A 14,114-nucleotide genomic window follows, 5' to 3' on the forward strand; every position below is an offset into this window, starting at 1 on the left:
TCCGATCATCTGGATCATATGTCCGCATACTTGTGCAGTCTGACTGAATGAGTAAGAGCAGTATCCTGTTCCTTTGCTCTCAAATCCTTGTTCAAATGAACACACCCCTATGGTAAGCAAAGTGTCACGAGACTAACTCGCGCCCGGTGGGAGGCAGTCAAAGTTCGCGCGACGCGAGCCGCACTATGGCGAAGAATAATCTCATGAATATTAAATAGGTCATACGCCGACCTTATTAAAAGCTACTTTTTAAAAAAAAAAAAAAATTAAGGCTATTCGTATTCCATGTATTATATTAAAGCACATGTACGACATTATTTTTAAAATATAACACTGTATAGAAAAGCTTTCATTGCTGTTGTTTATTTTTTATAATTTCTGACCTCTCTGCAAAGTTTCAACTCGATTTTCTCCATTAGAAATTAAACTGAAACGATTTAACTTTGGGAGTTTATTTAAAAATTAAGACAAACTTTTTAAAATACTTTTGGTAGGTTGATATGTACTACTTAGTGAAATACAACGCAGGAAAAACAGCAACAAAGACGTGTTCATGAATATTAATACGTGTTCCGTGTATGTTAACGACACTCATGAATATTAAGCAGCTCTCCTTCACTATAGTAGGAGTCGTAGTTTCGCCGGCGATCGCAGGTGAGCGAGGAAGTTCCCACCGTCCTTTCCAGACATTTAGCTGGTGCCATGGCTAAAAAGTTAGGCGTATGAATATTAGTTTCGCTTGCAAGTATCATGAGAAAGTGCCTTTGATATGAAATAAATCTGTGCGAAGGGACGCGACTCCTGTTGTCATGGCTCTGTCGGAGTTGTATACAAAGGTATGCTTAGCAAGTGCTTCACTTTTGAGAAGTGTTTGAGCATGTTTATTAACGTGATATTTTAGTCTATCATGCATGCATTTGAGAACTTGTCGAAGTTTCTCAACATTATCTATTCAAGCTTAGTTACAGTTGTGACATATGGTCAACGTTCCCATTCGTTTGTATTTGATAACAGCGCATTATTTTCCTAAGCAAGTCCAAGTCTTATGGAATAAACTGTGTAATGTGAGTTTTGTGTTGTAGTATAACAGGGTGTGGATCCCTGATGCGGAACATGTTTGGCAATCTGCGGAGATTCTGACAGATTTCAAGCCTGGTGAGACTGTGCTGGAACTACAGCTGGAGGATGGCACGGTAGGACAAACCAGAGTTTAATCTGAACAATAAGCAGCTGTTTATAGACTTTTCATTTATACATAATACACTGCAATATCAAGGTTCTTCAGTGGTTCATTGCAGCACCTTCAATGATGTCCAAAAAACTTCTTATAAGGAAAGTGTTCTTTGTTGTTGTTTTGATTTTTGTTGATTTCCATTTGAAAATTAAAAAAAAAAAAAAGTCATTTGAAAATGTTACACATTTTATTTCGTGGTGAAAGTTGGTGACCTGAGTTAAATGACATGAAACATACACTCATATAAATTTTAACCTAAAATATTGATGTTAATATTAAAACATACAGTGTCAGAAATTCAATCCACTGTCAGGTGATTAACATTTTAATCTAATTAATTATACAATGTGGCAATTAATTCATCAAATTATCCACAAATTAATTACTAATTAAAATTGGCTCAGAAATTAACCCCAAAAGATAATTTAAAGGCATTATTTTGTTAAATGATAAAAGGATCAAGCAGACAAAAAGTAGCTTTAAAAAGTAATACATTTTTTATTTTGAGGGGAACTTTTTATTTTTATTTTCATATTTTCTTATTAATATCCTGAGAACCATCATTTTTTTTATGTCATTACATTAGTTGGAGCTTAAGAAACAAATGCAGAAAAAAACATGTTTGAAAAAATATATTTTATTCATATTTTATTCTATGCAGGACTAAGTTATTCAAAAAAATAAATCGACAAGAAAAGGCATGTATAGGCAAAAACAATTATGTATTTTTTCATTCACCAATCAGTTTTTAGTTTTCAGGCTATTTTTAGCCAAACTTTGTACAAAGATGATTCTCGACTATGTTATGAAAGATAACAGAATGATTTGATTTACTACTGTACTTTATGGAATATGTGCGTAAAATGTCCATAAATTGATATTCCCATTTTATTCAATGTATCTATACATTGCATCTAATTTACATATTAATGTATTATTGGTGCAAACCAAATTGGAAAAGATGTGTAATAATACGAGTAATAACCTGGCAACATTTTCATAAGAATATCTCATATTTCATAGGAATATTGATCTGTAATTTTTGTCCTTGTGTCCTCTACAGAAGACATGTATGAAAATTATGCCGTTTCGTAACAAACACTCATATTCTGATTTGAAACCCCATAATATTTTTCTGAGAAACAGTTTGAATTTTAGTCAGACTTAAACGTTAATTACAAAATATTAACATATTTTCTTGAGAGTGCTAAATTTGATCATTCTGTCAATATCAGTCATATTTAAAGACCAAGGAGAAGGCGTGTTTATGGTCAAACCTCCAAACATTTGATATCTCTAAAAAGCCCTGAATGCTCTCAGAGAAATTCACTTAATTATAATGTCCTCTAGAGAGGACAAATGTCTATTCCTGGGTCCCAGGAGGATATGGAAATATTAAATTATTTTTTAATGAAATTATACTCTAAATTAGAAATGGAAAACTTCCAGTAGGTGGCAGTAAATGTCTTGATGAGAAAGTCATCGAGTGATTCATTCATTCATTCGATTCGTTCAAATGGCTGATTCATCCAGAAATGAAGTAAATGGCTCTCTTTGTGAACCTCTCTTGCAGGAGTTGCAGTATCCTCTGGAAGGGGGTGAGAAGTTGCCACCCCTCCGTAACCCGGACATCCTGGTGGGTGAGAACGACCTCACGGCCCTCAGTTACCTTCATGAGCCGGCCGTGCTTCACAACCTCAAAGTCCGATTTGTCGAGTCCAAAATCATCTACACATATTGCGGTAGGTCCTCTGTACAATCGTTTCTTTAATGTGAACCTCCTTCGCTGATTTGATCGCTTCACACTGATACTTCCCATCTCAGGAATTATCCTGGTGGCAGTCAATCCATACAAAACGCTTCCGATCTATGGAGATGCGGTCATCCATGCTTACTCTGGTCAAAACATGGGCGACCTGGACCCTCATATATTTGCTGTGGCTGAAGAGGCCTACAAACAAATGGCCAGGTGAAGCATTATTTCTTAAACTACCTCTATAAGCCTTGGTTGATTGAGAAAGACTTTATGTTTTGAACTGGCATGAACATATGCTAAATAACCAACTGTACAGGTTTAAAAAGCTTAGATCAAAACAAGACCCAGTTGGTATTTTAGTGCAAGATTTTTTTTTTGTTCAAACTGCAGGAATAACAAGAATCAGTCCATCATTGTGAGCGGTGAGTCCGGGGCTGGAAAGACTGTATCTGCTCGCTTTGCTATGAGGTACTTCGCTGTGGTTAGCAAATCTGGCAGCAAAACGCGGGTGGAAGACAAAGTTTTGGCATCCAACCCGATCACTGAGGTAAAACAAACCATCAGGATCATATCACTGGATCATCAAACACACATTTATCTGATATATTTTGCAATATCTGATGTGTTTGCAGGCCATTGGAAATGCAAAAACAACCAGAAATGACAACAGCAGTCGATTTGGGAAGTACACTGAGATCAGCTTCGACAAAAGATACCAAATCATTGGTGCCAACATGAGGACATACCTTCTGGAAAAGTCAAGGGTGGTTTTTCAGGTGAAAGATACTTTTTACGGTTTGTAAACTTGACATAACAGAATAACTACGTGATAATGGTGCAAAACTCCTAATATCTCATTTGTTCTCCTGCAGTCAGAGAATGAGAGAAATTATCACATCTTCTACCAAATGTGTGCATGTGCAAACCAGCCGGAGTTTAAAGGCTTAAGACTGTGTGAGTGTTTCTGTACATGTTATATGACTTTGAATTTTATGTGAATAGAAGTGGCTATTCATATAGTAGAGTCCACGGAGCGACAATAGCTTTGATCATAATTGGTTTTGAATTTTTGCAGTTTGTATACTGTATACGTCACGAAAAAATTCTGCCTGCATGACATACCCATATGATAGATAGATTGATGGATGTATTTATAGTGCAAATAGTTCTTATATAACTAATAACTTTACGTTGTAACTCAAAACGTTACAAAAAGTGAGACATTTTTATAGTCAGAATAAAAATGCATAATTTATGTAGTTAATAGATAATTTTGTAGTAAATAAAGACAATATAGATAGATAGATAGATAGACAGACAGACAGACAGATAGACAGACGGATAGATAGATTGATAGACAGACAGACAGACAGGCAGACAGATAGATAGATAGATTGATGATAGGTAGTTTGACAGACAGACAGACAGACAGACAGATAGATAGATAGATAGATAGATAGATAGATAGATAGATAGATAGATAGATAGATAGATAGATAGATTGATTGATAGATTGATGATAGGTAGTTTGACAGATCAACCTGTCCTCCAACTAATACGCTCGTATAGGTTGTTTGTCCAAATCCCTGAAATACGACCCATCAGAGCGTATACTACAATTGCCCCTATCGGCAAAAGGTCGTGTTCATATTAATGTTTTGTACTCTTTTATTTGCACTGTGATTTGCGTTTCGTGTAGCTCAGTTGGTAGATTATTGCGTTATACCTTGATATGCAATCATGCTATCATGGGTTCGATCCCAGAGAACGGACATGCACGTAAAATGTATATGCTCAATAAATCATAATTTAGCATGATTTCTGTGAGGGTTAGGTTTAGGGGGTGGGGTTAAGTGTGGTCATTCGAACGAATAAGCCACCTAGTAAAATATGTACGAATTACTGTGAGATCGGTGTAAAAAGTCCACACATTGCATTTAAATAAACGTGCGTTTTGATTGGTAATGACGTTATACGTCATTTCATGACCACAGATGCAACGCGATACTGTCATTATTTTTACGCCTGCTAGAGGCCGCTTAACTTTAAAACGTAAATATAGGTCGTAATAAGGTGCTTGCACAAACGACCTATATGGTCGTTTTTTGTTGGAGGACAGGCGCGACAGATAGATAGATAGATAGATAGATTGATTGATTGATTGATTGATAGATTGATGATAGGAAGTTTGACAGAAAGATAGATAGATAGACAGATAGATTGATAGATTGATGATAGGTAAGCCCCTTTCACACTGCGATTCCGGAAAATACATGGGTAATGTGTACCGGCAATTGTTCCCGGGTCGCTAGATTTTGCACTTTCACACTGCCAGTGATTACCCGGAATATGTGTGTGCGTTCACACACAACCCGTAAAGGTCCCGTAAAGACACGTGACATCAGGGTGTGACGTGTAATGTACGAGTCAAAAATGCTAGGCACGTTAACTTTCTCTTAAGCTGGCGAACGATCTCAGCATCAGCGCGGAATGTGAGGAGCTAACTGATCTCTGCTTCGTTACAGCTTGCATGTATTTTTTTTCCTCGCGAACGTTGATCTTCATTCAAAACAGCCGGTAAAAGAGTCGTGCGATAACGTGCGTCATCACTACGACACAGCATTAGTTCTGGCTTTTGTTCACACAGCGCTCGTTCCGGGACTGAACCCGGCAATGTTACTAGGTCCCTGACCCAGGATCAATCCCGGAATCAATCCCGGGACGTGTTTGTTTCACACAGAAGTCGACCCGAAGGGGTCACACCCAAAGTGTGAAAGGGGCTTTAGTTTGACAGACAGATAGACAGACAGACAGATAGATAGACAGACAGACAGACAGGCAGACAGATAGATAGATAGATAGATAGATTGATAGATAGATAGATAGATTGATGATAGGTAGTTTGACAGACAGATAGTTATGCAGTAATATAACTTTACATGTCTGTCAAATCTATCTATCTATCTATCTATCTATCTATCTATCTATCTATCTATCTATCTATCTATCTATCTATCTGTCTGTCTATCTATCTATCGATCTATCTATCTATCTATCTATCTATCTATCTGTCTGTCTGTCTGTCTGTCCGTCCGTCCGTCTGTCAAACTACCTATCATCCATCCATCTATCTACATTGTAACTCAAAAACTATTATTGTTATTATAATTTATCATTGCATACTGAATACTGTTACGCATTAATACTTGGAATATACTAGAAATATTAGGGAGTATACAGTACAGACACTAATATCCTTATCATGACTCTGGACTGGTTAAAGTGACATTATGTTTTCATTAGTGGCCGCAGAGAAGTTTAATTACACACGTTTGGGTGGTGAGACAGAGATCGAAGGTGTGGACGACCGCGCTGACATGGCAGAAACACGCAGAACTTTCAGTCTACTTGGTAACAGAAGCGTCTGGTTTATTTTGATCATATTTATCAAGAGCACAAATCTTTTGTTGTTCTTTCAGCTGTGTTGATGCAGCAGTTTCTCTTCAGGTCTTAAGGACAGTTTTCAGGCTGACGTGTTTAAGGTGCTCGCTGCGATTCTGCATTTGGGAAACGTGGTTATCAAGGAGAACGGCTCTGAGAAATCGTCCATCGGTGTAAGAAATATGCTTATTTGTGCAGTTTTAGGTGTTTATGTTGATAATTGACATTAGGCCAAATCAGGACGTTCAGGGTGTTTCATCAGATGTTCATTCTGCTCTCTCTCCAGTCCAGAGACCCTCACTTGGCCATATTCTGTGAGCTGATGGGCGTCAACATGGACAACATGAGCCGCTGGCTGTGTCACAGACGGATAGTCCTGTCATCAGAGACAGTGGTGAAACCGCAGCCCAAGGAACGTGCCATCAACGCCCGTGATGCCCTTGCCAAACACATCTACGCCCATCTTTTCGACTGGGTCATCCACAAGATCAACCAGGCACTAATGATCCCTGGGAAACAACATTCATTTATTGGGGTGTTGGATATTTATGGGTATGTCAGCTTGAATTCATTTACATGTATATTTGCATGCAGTGGCTAAAATTAACACTTGCCAAGCACCAAATGCAAGTAAAAATAAGCAATGGCAAGAAAATGAGACAGTGTTACTCGCCAGTTGGACAGTTGCTTCTTAATATTAATTCTAAAAATGCCTGAGAACGTGATATGGTTTGGCGCAAGTATCAAATTGCAAAGGCTGAATTAAAATTATATAAAAATGTAATCTGATTTGCTGCAATGTGATCTTTACACATGAGCCACTCATGATAACGGTGTTTTTCCGCCAAAATAAAAGCGCTATGGTTTAACGTTTGAAAGCAAAGCAAAAAAACAACCATGAAGTTTTTTTTAATTCTTCAAATTTTGTTAGTTTTTAATTTAATATTTTTACTTTATTATTATTTTAATTATTAGTAGTAGAAGTAGTAGTAGGAGTATATAAACTAAAACTTAGTTCAACGGTGTTATAGCGATATTTCTATAGATTTGTTTAGTTTTTAATAATAAATAAAAAATATGCAATTGCAATTAGATGCGTTTCCTAATTTTTTTCTGCCTGTTTTTTAAGGAAATAATGCACACACAGTTTAATGGCTGGTAAAAAATACTTATGGCCTGTAAATTTTCACACCAATAATGATAACTGTAACAATAAACATATATGATAAAAAATATAATGCACAGAGGAACAATACTGTTGGAATCCCTTCCAGAGCGAGTGTTTTCTCATCTGATGCAGCCAATCAGAATCCATCTTGCTTTAAAGAGCTCAAGCATTTAAAGCGGCAGATGTAATAAACAGAACATTATTGCACATTTGTGTGGACACTAAAATAGTCATAGTTGTCGTTCTTGGTGTGAACAAGCTTTTAGTGTAGCATTTTTTCTGTCTTTTGGCTTCCTCTAGATTTGAGACCTTTGACGTGAACAGTTTCGAGCAGTTCTGCATCAACTACGCCAACGAGAAGCTGCAGCAGCAGTTCAACCTGGTGGGTTTATCTGTATCATCTTTCCATGAATTAAACTTGATTTGTAGTGGAACTTATAAAAACATGTCTCTGATTATCATCCTATCAGCACGTGTTTAAACTGGAGCAGGAGGAGTACATGAAAGAGGATATTCCCTGGACGCTGATCGATTTCTATGACAATCAGCCTGTTATTGATCTCATCGAGGCTAGGATGGGCATTCTGGACCTTTTAGATGAGGAGTGTCTGGTGAGAATTACACTGTCGATAAAATATTCTGTCTTAACCCGCTTTAAACCGTGAATGAAAGTGGTGTTTTATATTACTGTTGCAGCTTGCTGTGTAGCTCCGCCCACAATTAAATCTCATTGGTTCAAAATCGTACACCACACTGTTGAATATTAAGCATCAGATGTTTTCCGATTGGCTAGGTTATTTTTTACTGTGTCAAGGACAGAAAATGTGCCTGGTTAGGACACAAATAATTTAGATGAATTGGTTTTAGGAAAATTTGCTGAGAAATAGTGAAATGTCTCCAGAGTTTCTACTTGATCTCATTGCTCTCTCAAAGAGCTGAGATATTAAAGATATTAATTTAAAAAATAGAAAAAAAAATCTAAATTTTTTTTTTTTGTTCACTCCAATTTGTCTCCTTTTATTATAACTTTAACTGAAATAACATTTTAGGTTGAAATACTAAATTGCTAAAATAAAAATTGAAATAAAAATAAATTAAAGTTAAATAGAAATATTAAAAACTAACAAAAATTCAAAGGCGCGTAACAAAATTACTAAAGCTTAAACTAAAAAATACAAACATAACACTGATATCTAAAGTGACGTATTGCAGTTTTATAATTTTATGAAACCTGTCAAGAACAAGGTCATATTTTGCTTCATAATCAAAAGGAAGAAATAATATATTATATTTTGCTTGAAGAAAGCCATATTTAGGATCATTATGATTATTGTTTGCTCTAAAATAATCGTTTTTGATCTCCCACAGTTCCTGCAGGGCACTGATAAAAACTGGCTGCAAAAGCTGTACAATTTTCTAGGCTCAAAGCCGCTGTTTGAGAAACCCCGGATGTCTAATGACTCTTTCGTGATCCAGCATTTTGCTGATAAGGTGAGACACTATTACCTCTCTATATTGTCTTAAAAACTAAAACTGGTGCATAAAGACCTAAAACAGATTTTTTTTTTTTAGGTAGAATATCAGTGTAAAGGTTTTTTGGAGAAGAACAGAGACACACTGTATGAAGAGCTGGTGGAAATCATGCGCACTAGTCAGGTATCAGTCTAATAGCTCCCTTAATGCGGTTTAATGTCACAGTATAATGTTGTTTATCTGATTTCTGTGTTGTTTTTAGAATGCTCTCTTGGCAGATTTTTTTAAAGAGGAGGAACCAAATTCTAGCCATAAAAATATCAAGGTGACACCGGCACATCCCAGAGTCAAAGCTTCAAACAAGCAGCTGAGAACCACTGTAGGAGACAAGGTACAAAACCACAGACAATATTAGTGACTGCTTGGCTGATGAACTCTTTTTGAAAGATTATACGTTTTGTCTAGTTTCGAAGTTCCTTGTACCTGTTAATGGAAACGCTGAATGCTACAACACCTCATTATGTGCGCTGCATTAAACCCAATGAGGAGAAACTGCCGTTTGAGTAAGTGAGGAGAAACCTGAATATTTTTATTTGTGTCTTTTTGTATACAGTGCATTTATTTGTGTGTGTGTGTGTTTGCTCAGGTACGACTCAAAGCGTGTGGTGCAGCAGCTGAGGGCCTGTGGTGTGCTGGAGACCATCCGTATCAGTGCCCAGAGTTACCCGTCCAGGTGATCGAAACTCTCCGTGCACCATCAAAACATTTAACTTCATTTTGAACAGTTCTGTAAAGGCTCTGTGACTTACATACAGACACAGAACACAGAAGTATACAGGAAGGCATGTCTATAGTGAATTATCTGTGAAGGATATTAGTGTGTCTGTTAACTAAAACTAAAATGAGTCCAATTTAGTTGAAATAAATCTTAATAATATAAAAATTAAAAGAAGAATTGAACCTTATGAAATTTTTAAATGTAGCCTTGGCGAATAACTGAAATAAAATTTTAGTTTGTAGTAAGTTACTAGAACTGAAATAAAAAATAAATTAAAGCTAAATATGAGAAAATAAATATTAAAGAATATTAAATCATATTTTACTTCAAAATCATAAGATATTATGTTTTGCTTAAAGAAAACCCTATATTTAGGATAATTAAGAAACCCTATAATTAGGGTCATTATGATTATTTTTGGATCGTGACGTTTACTATTTAATCATTTTTATTTAATACATTTATTTTATTTACAATTTTGAAAAACACTATAATGTAAAATTAAAAAAAGTCATCACTGTAAATGACAGAAACTATTCATGTACAATTTTTTTTTTTTAATTGTATCATCTGAATCATTTGAAAATGTTTAATTATCATGAAAATAATGCTACAGTGTCATAAAATTTATTTTTTTGTTTTTTTAAATCTCTTATATATTATGTTTTTGTTTATTCATTTATTTTTTTAATCTACTTTTTATCTACTTTTTTTCACCTAGACATGATTTTGTGAGAATTTTTTAATTTTTAAAAAAAAATTTAAATTGTGGAAAATTCAACAAAACTCTCAAGAAAAACTGGATTAATCAAAACACATCAGAAAATCCAACCAACCCAGGTTTCCTTGTCATCACTAATTAGTACAGTTCTCATCGTCTTCACAGATGGACGTACATAGAGTTTTTCAGCCGTTACAGTATATTGATGAGCCAGACGGAGCTGAAGCTGGGAGAGAAGAAGCAGACGTGCAAGACGGTTCTGCAGAGACTCATTCCTGTAAGAGAAGCACACTGTGCTACATCTGAGAGCTTGTGTTCTTCAGCCATGCTCTGAAAGAAAGTCCTCTCTCGTGCATTCCAGGATTCCAACCAGTACAAGTTCGGTCGGAGTAAGATCTTCTTCCGGGCGGGACAGGTGGCGTACCTGGAGAAGCTGCGTTTGGATCATCTTCGTGCGGCGTGCGTGACCATCCAGAAGCACGTGAGGGGCTGGAGGCAGAGACACAGGTTCCTGCACATGAGACAAGCTGCCATCACTATCCAACAGTACGTGCGCGGAAAGAAACAGATCAGGTGAGTGTTTCCAGAGCGCTAGCAATCCAAAACTCGAAACTATCATCATCAAAAATACAGTAATATTGTTAAACATTATTACAATTAAAAATTTTAGTTTTCAATTGTAATATATTGTAAAATGCAAAGCTGAATTCCTCCAGTCTTCAGTGTCAATAATCATTCTAATATGCTGTTTTAAGAAACATTTCTGATTATTATTAATGTTGAAAACAGTTGTGCTGCTTCATATTTTTGTGGAAACCGTGATACATTTTTTTAGGATTCTTTGATAAATACAAAGTTCAAAAGAACAGCATTTATTTAAATAGAAATGTTTAGTAACATTACACATTTCTTTATTGTCACTTTTTGATCTTTTTAATGCATTCTTGCAGAATAAAAGTAAAAAAAGAGAGAAAAGAAATACTGTCCCTAAACTTTTGAGCGATCATGTACACAGATACTGTAGTGTGTGTTCAAAAATGTTTAGAAATTAGTATTAGCACAACAGAATAAAGCAGAATACAGCGATCTTGAGCATTTTTAAAAGGTAAAACCCCCATGTTCCTGTCTTCCTTCAAATACAAAACATGTTAAGCAACCCAAACTCCAAATAATGACCAGAAAAGTAGTCCATAAATTTTAAACTGTTATTCACTCATTTCAGTGTTATTTTAGTTACTTTTATAGTTTATATTAATATTTTGAATTAGTTTAAATTTTTATATTTTCCATTTTAATTTTAGTTCACGTTTTAGTAATTTTTTTGTGTTTTTGCCATTTTGATTATTTTTAATAATAGTTTTTAAATTATTTTTTATTTATTTAAGTTTTAGTTATTTTAGTACATCAGGTTTCACTAAATGTTACCTTGGCAACTAAATGAAAAAAGGTATGTTTATTTATTTTTATTCTATTTCAGTTAAAGTTTATTTTAATTCATGTTGCAAAAAAAAATTAATGGTTTTTGTTTTCGTTAACAACAATAACCCTGAAAGTTAGGGATGCGTCAAGTTAAGTTTTTTTTTTGTCATTAAATTGTAATGTAGACACATGCATTTTCTGTAAAGCTGCTTTGAAACAATGTGTATTCTGAAAAGCGCTATACAAATAAATTTGAATTGAATTGAATTTTAAAATGCAGCAAGACAGAAAATTTGGCTGATGTGACGCAACCAAAGATGTCAATCTGTTGAATGTTTACATAGACAAACAACTGAAGAATAGCACATATGTGACCCTGGAGCACAAAAGCAGTCTTAAGTCTCTGAGGTATATTTGTAGCAATAGCCAAAAATACATTGTATGGGTCAAAATTATAGATTTTTCTTTTATGCCAAACATCATTAGGATATTAAGTAAAGATCATGTTCCATGAAGATATTTTATAAATTTCCTACAGTAAATATTTCAAAATTTAATTTTGATTAGTAATATGCATTGTTAAGAACTTCATTTGGACAACTTTAAAGATGTTTTTTTTCAATATTTAGATTTTTTTTGCACCCTCAGATTCCAGATTTTCAAATAGTTGTATCTCGGCCAAATATTGTCTGATCCTAACAAACCATACATCAATGGAGAGATTATTTATTCAGCTTTCACATGATGTATGAATCTCAATTTTGAAAAACTGACACTTAAGACTGGTTTTGTGGTCCCGGGTCACATATGAAATGCATGAACTCTTCTTGTGTTTTCATTAAATGCTGCTTTTGGAGAATATTAAAAACTGTCCTGTTGCAGACGCTGTATAACAGCTCTGGCGCTGAAGCAGGCCTGGGCCGCTGTGATCATCCAGAGACACTGTCGTGGGTATCTGGTCCGGAGGATTTACCATCTCGTCCTGAGGGCTGCAGTCATCATACAGGCCTACACCAGAGGATGGACGGCCCGCAAGCGCTACCGAAAGGCAGAGTCTCATCGTTTGTCACTTAGTTTGAAGTGTTTCATGATGGTCACATAATCACACATTTGATGTATTGTTGTAGATGGTGGCAGAACACAAGGCTCTGGTTCTGCAGAAATACGCTCGAGCTTGGCTGGTGCGCCGGCGCTTTCAAACCATGCGGCGGCTGGTCATCAACGTGCAGCTCTCGTACCGAGTCCAGCAGCTGCGCAAGAAAATAGAAGAGCAGGTACAATCAGACAACACAGAGAAAAACGTTCCTGAATGTTAAGTCTCAAGAGAAGACTTTGTCTTGAACTTTGTCTTGGATGATTCTCCCTAAAACTCCTGAAGCAGCAGTTGTGAGTGGGGTGGCCAACCCTACAGTAGCTCCGCCCCTGCGTTAATTGCATTAAACCTTTTTAACGCCGTTAAACTGAAAAAGTGTATCGCATGCATTAACGCACTAATTTTGACAGCACTACTGAAAATAGACACGAATGAGTATGTAGCTGAAGTACGGTTATTTTAGAGAGCTATAAAACAAATGTGGAGAGCAGCTCAGATGGTTGGATGAGAAATGTTCGAGTTAATATTGAGATCTCTCACTTTTAATCGCAGACTTTGATATCTTGGCAAATCTGAGCAAAGTCTGAGGTATTGTTGAGATCTCTTTTGAAACTCTAGAGGACACTTTTGAGATCACTGGGCTCTATTCGGTGTCCATTTAATCTTATTGCTGCTTGTGAGAAAAAAATGAGATATTAAAGATATATTTTTTGTTTTTTATATAAATATTTAGAGCATGTAACTTACTTCAAAGTAACTTCAAGAACATGTAGCCTGACTTCTAAAGCATGATGTTAGCAACGCCAAAGTTTGATTTCCAAGTAAAACACTGATACTGATAGAATATAAATATTAGATTTAAACTTAAAAATCTTACACAAAAACCCTAGAAATAATGGCTAGGAAATTAACTGAAATAATAAATTGAACTATTAAAATTATAAAATTTTTTAATAAAAAATTAATAAAATAAAACTACTGCTACTAATAACAACCCCAAAAACTAATGCAAATGACGAGGTACAAGGCAC

At 35.5% G+C, this 14,114-nt stretch overlaps 1 protein-coding gene across 2 annotated transcripts in view; it reads left to right on the forward strand.

The window, feature by feature from the left end:
• Window positions 1-616: 616 nt before the first annotated feature.
• Window positions 617-14,114, forward strand: part of myo5c (myosin VC) — a 22,756-nt gene continuing 9,258 nt past the window's right edge. For both annotated transcript variants that reach the window (XM_042715055.1, XM_042715056.1), the window contains exons 1-21: window positions 617-836; window positions 1,083-1,193; window positions 2,808-2,976; window positions 3,059-3,203; window positions 3,381-3,537; window positions 3,623-3,766; window positions 3,863-3,944; window positions 6,294-6,401; window positions 6,498-6,604; window positions 6,718-6,983; window positions 7,900-7,981; window positions 8,070-8,210; window positions 8,968-9,090; window positions 9,172-9,255; window positions 9,335-9,463; window positions 9,538-9,635; window positions 9,719-9,805; window positions 10,737-10,848; window positions 10,933-11,144; window positions 12,873-13,038; window positions 13,118-13,264. In XM_042715055.1, coding sequence (XP_042570989.1) covers window positions 810-836; window positions 1,083-1,193; window positions 2,808-2,976; window positions 3,059-3,203; window positions 3,381-3,537; window positions 3,623-3,766; window positions 3,863-3,944; window positions 6,294-6,401; window positions 6,498-6,604; window positions 6,718-6,983; window positions 7,900-7,981; window positions 8,070-8,210; window positions 8,968-9,090; window positions 9,172-9,255; window positions 9,335-9,463; window positions 9,538-9,635; window positions 9,719-9,805; window positions 10,737-10,848; window positions 10,933-11,144; window positions 12,873-13,038; window positions 13,118-13,264 — 2,697 coding nt within the window. In that variant the 5' untranslated portion in view covers window positions 617-809. The remainder of the gene's footprint in view (window positions 837-1,082; window positions 1,194-2,807; window positions 2,977-3,058; window positions 3,204-3,380; window positions 3,538-3,622; window positions 3,767-3,862; window positions 3,945-6,293; window positions 6,402-6,497; window positions 6,605-6,717; window positions 6,984-7,899; window positions 7,982-8,069; window positions 8,211-8,967; window positions 9,091-9,171; window positions 9,256-9,334; window positions 9,464-9,537; window positions 9,636-9,718; window positions 9,806-10,736; window positions 10,849-10,932; window positions 11,145-12,872; window positions 13,039-13,117; window positions 13,265-14,114) is intronic.

This window comes from Cyprinus carpio, chromosome A25 (genome assembly GCF_018340385.1).
Source record: "Cyprinus carpio isolate SPL01 chromosome A25, ASM1834038v1, whole genome shotgun sequence".
Classification (NCBI taxonomy): domain Eukaryota; kingdom Metazoa; phylum Chordata; class Actinopteri; order Cypriniformes; family Cyprinidae; genus Cyprinus; species Cyprinus carpio.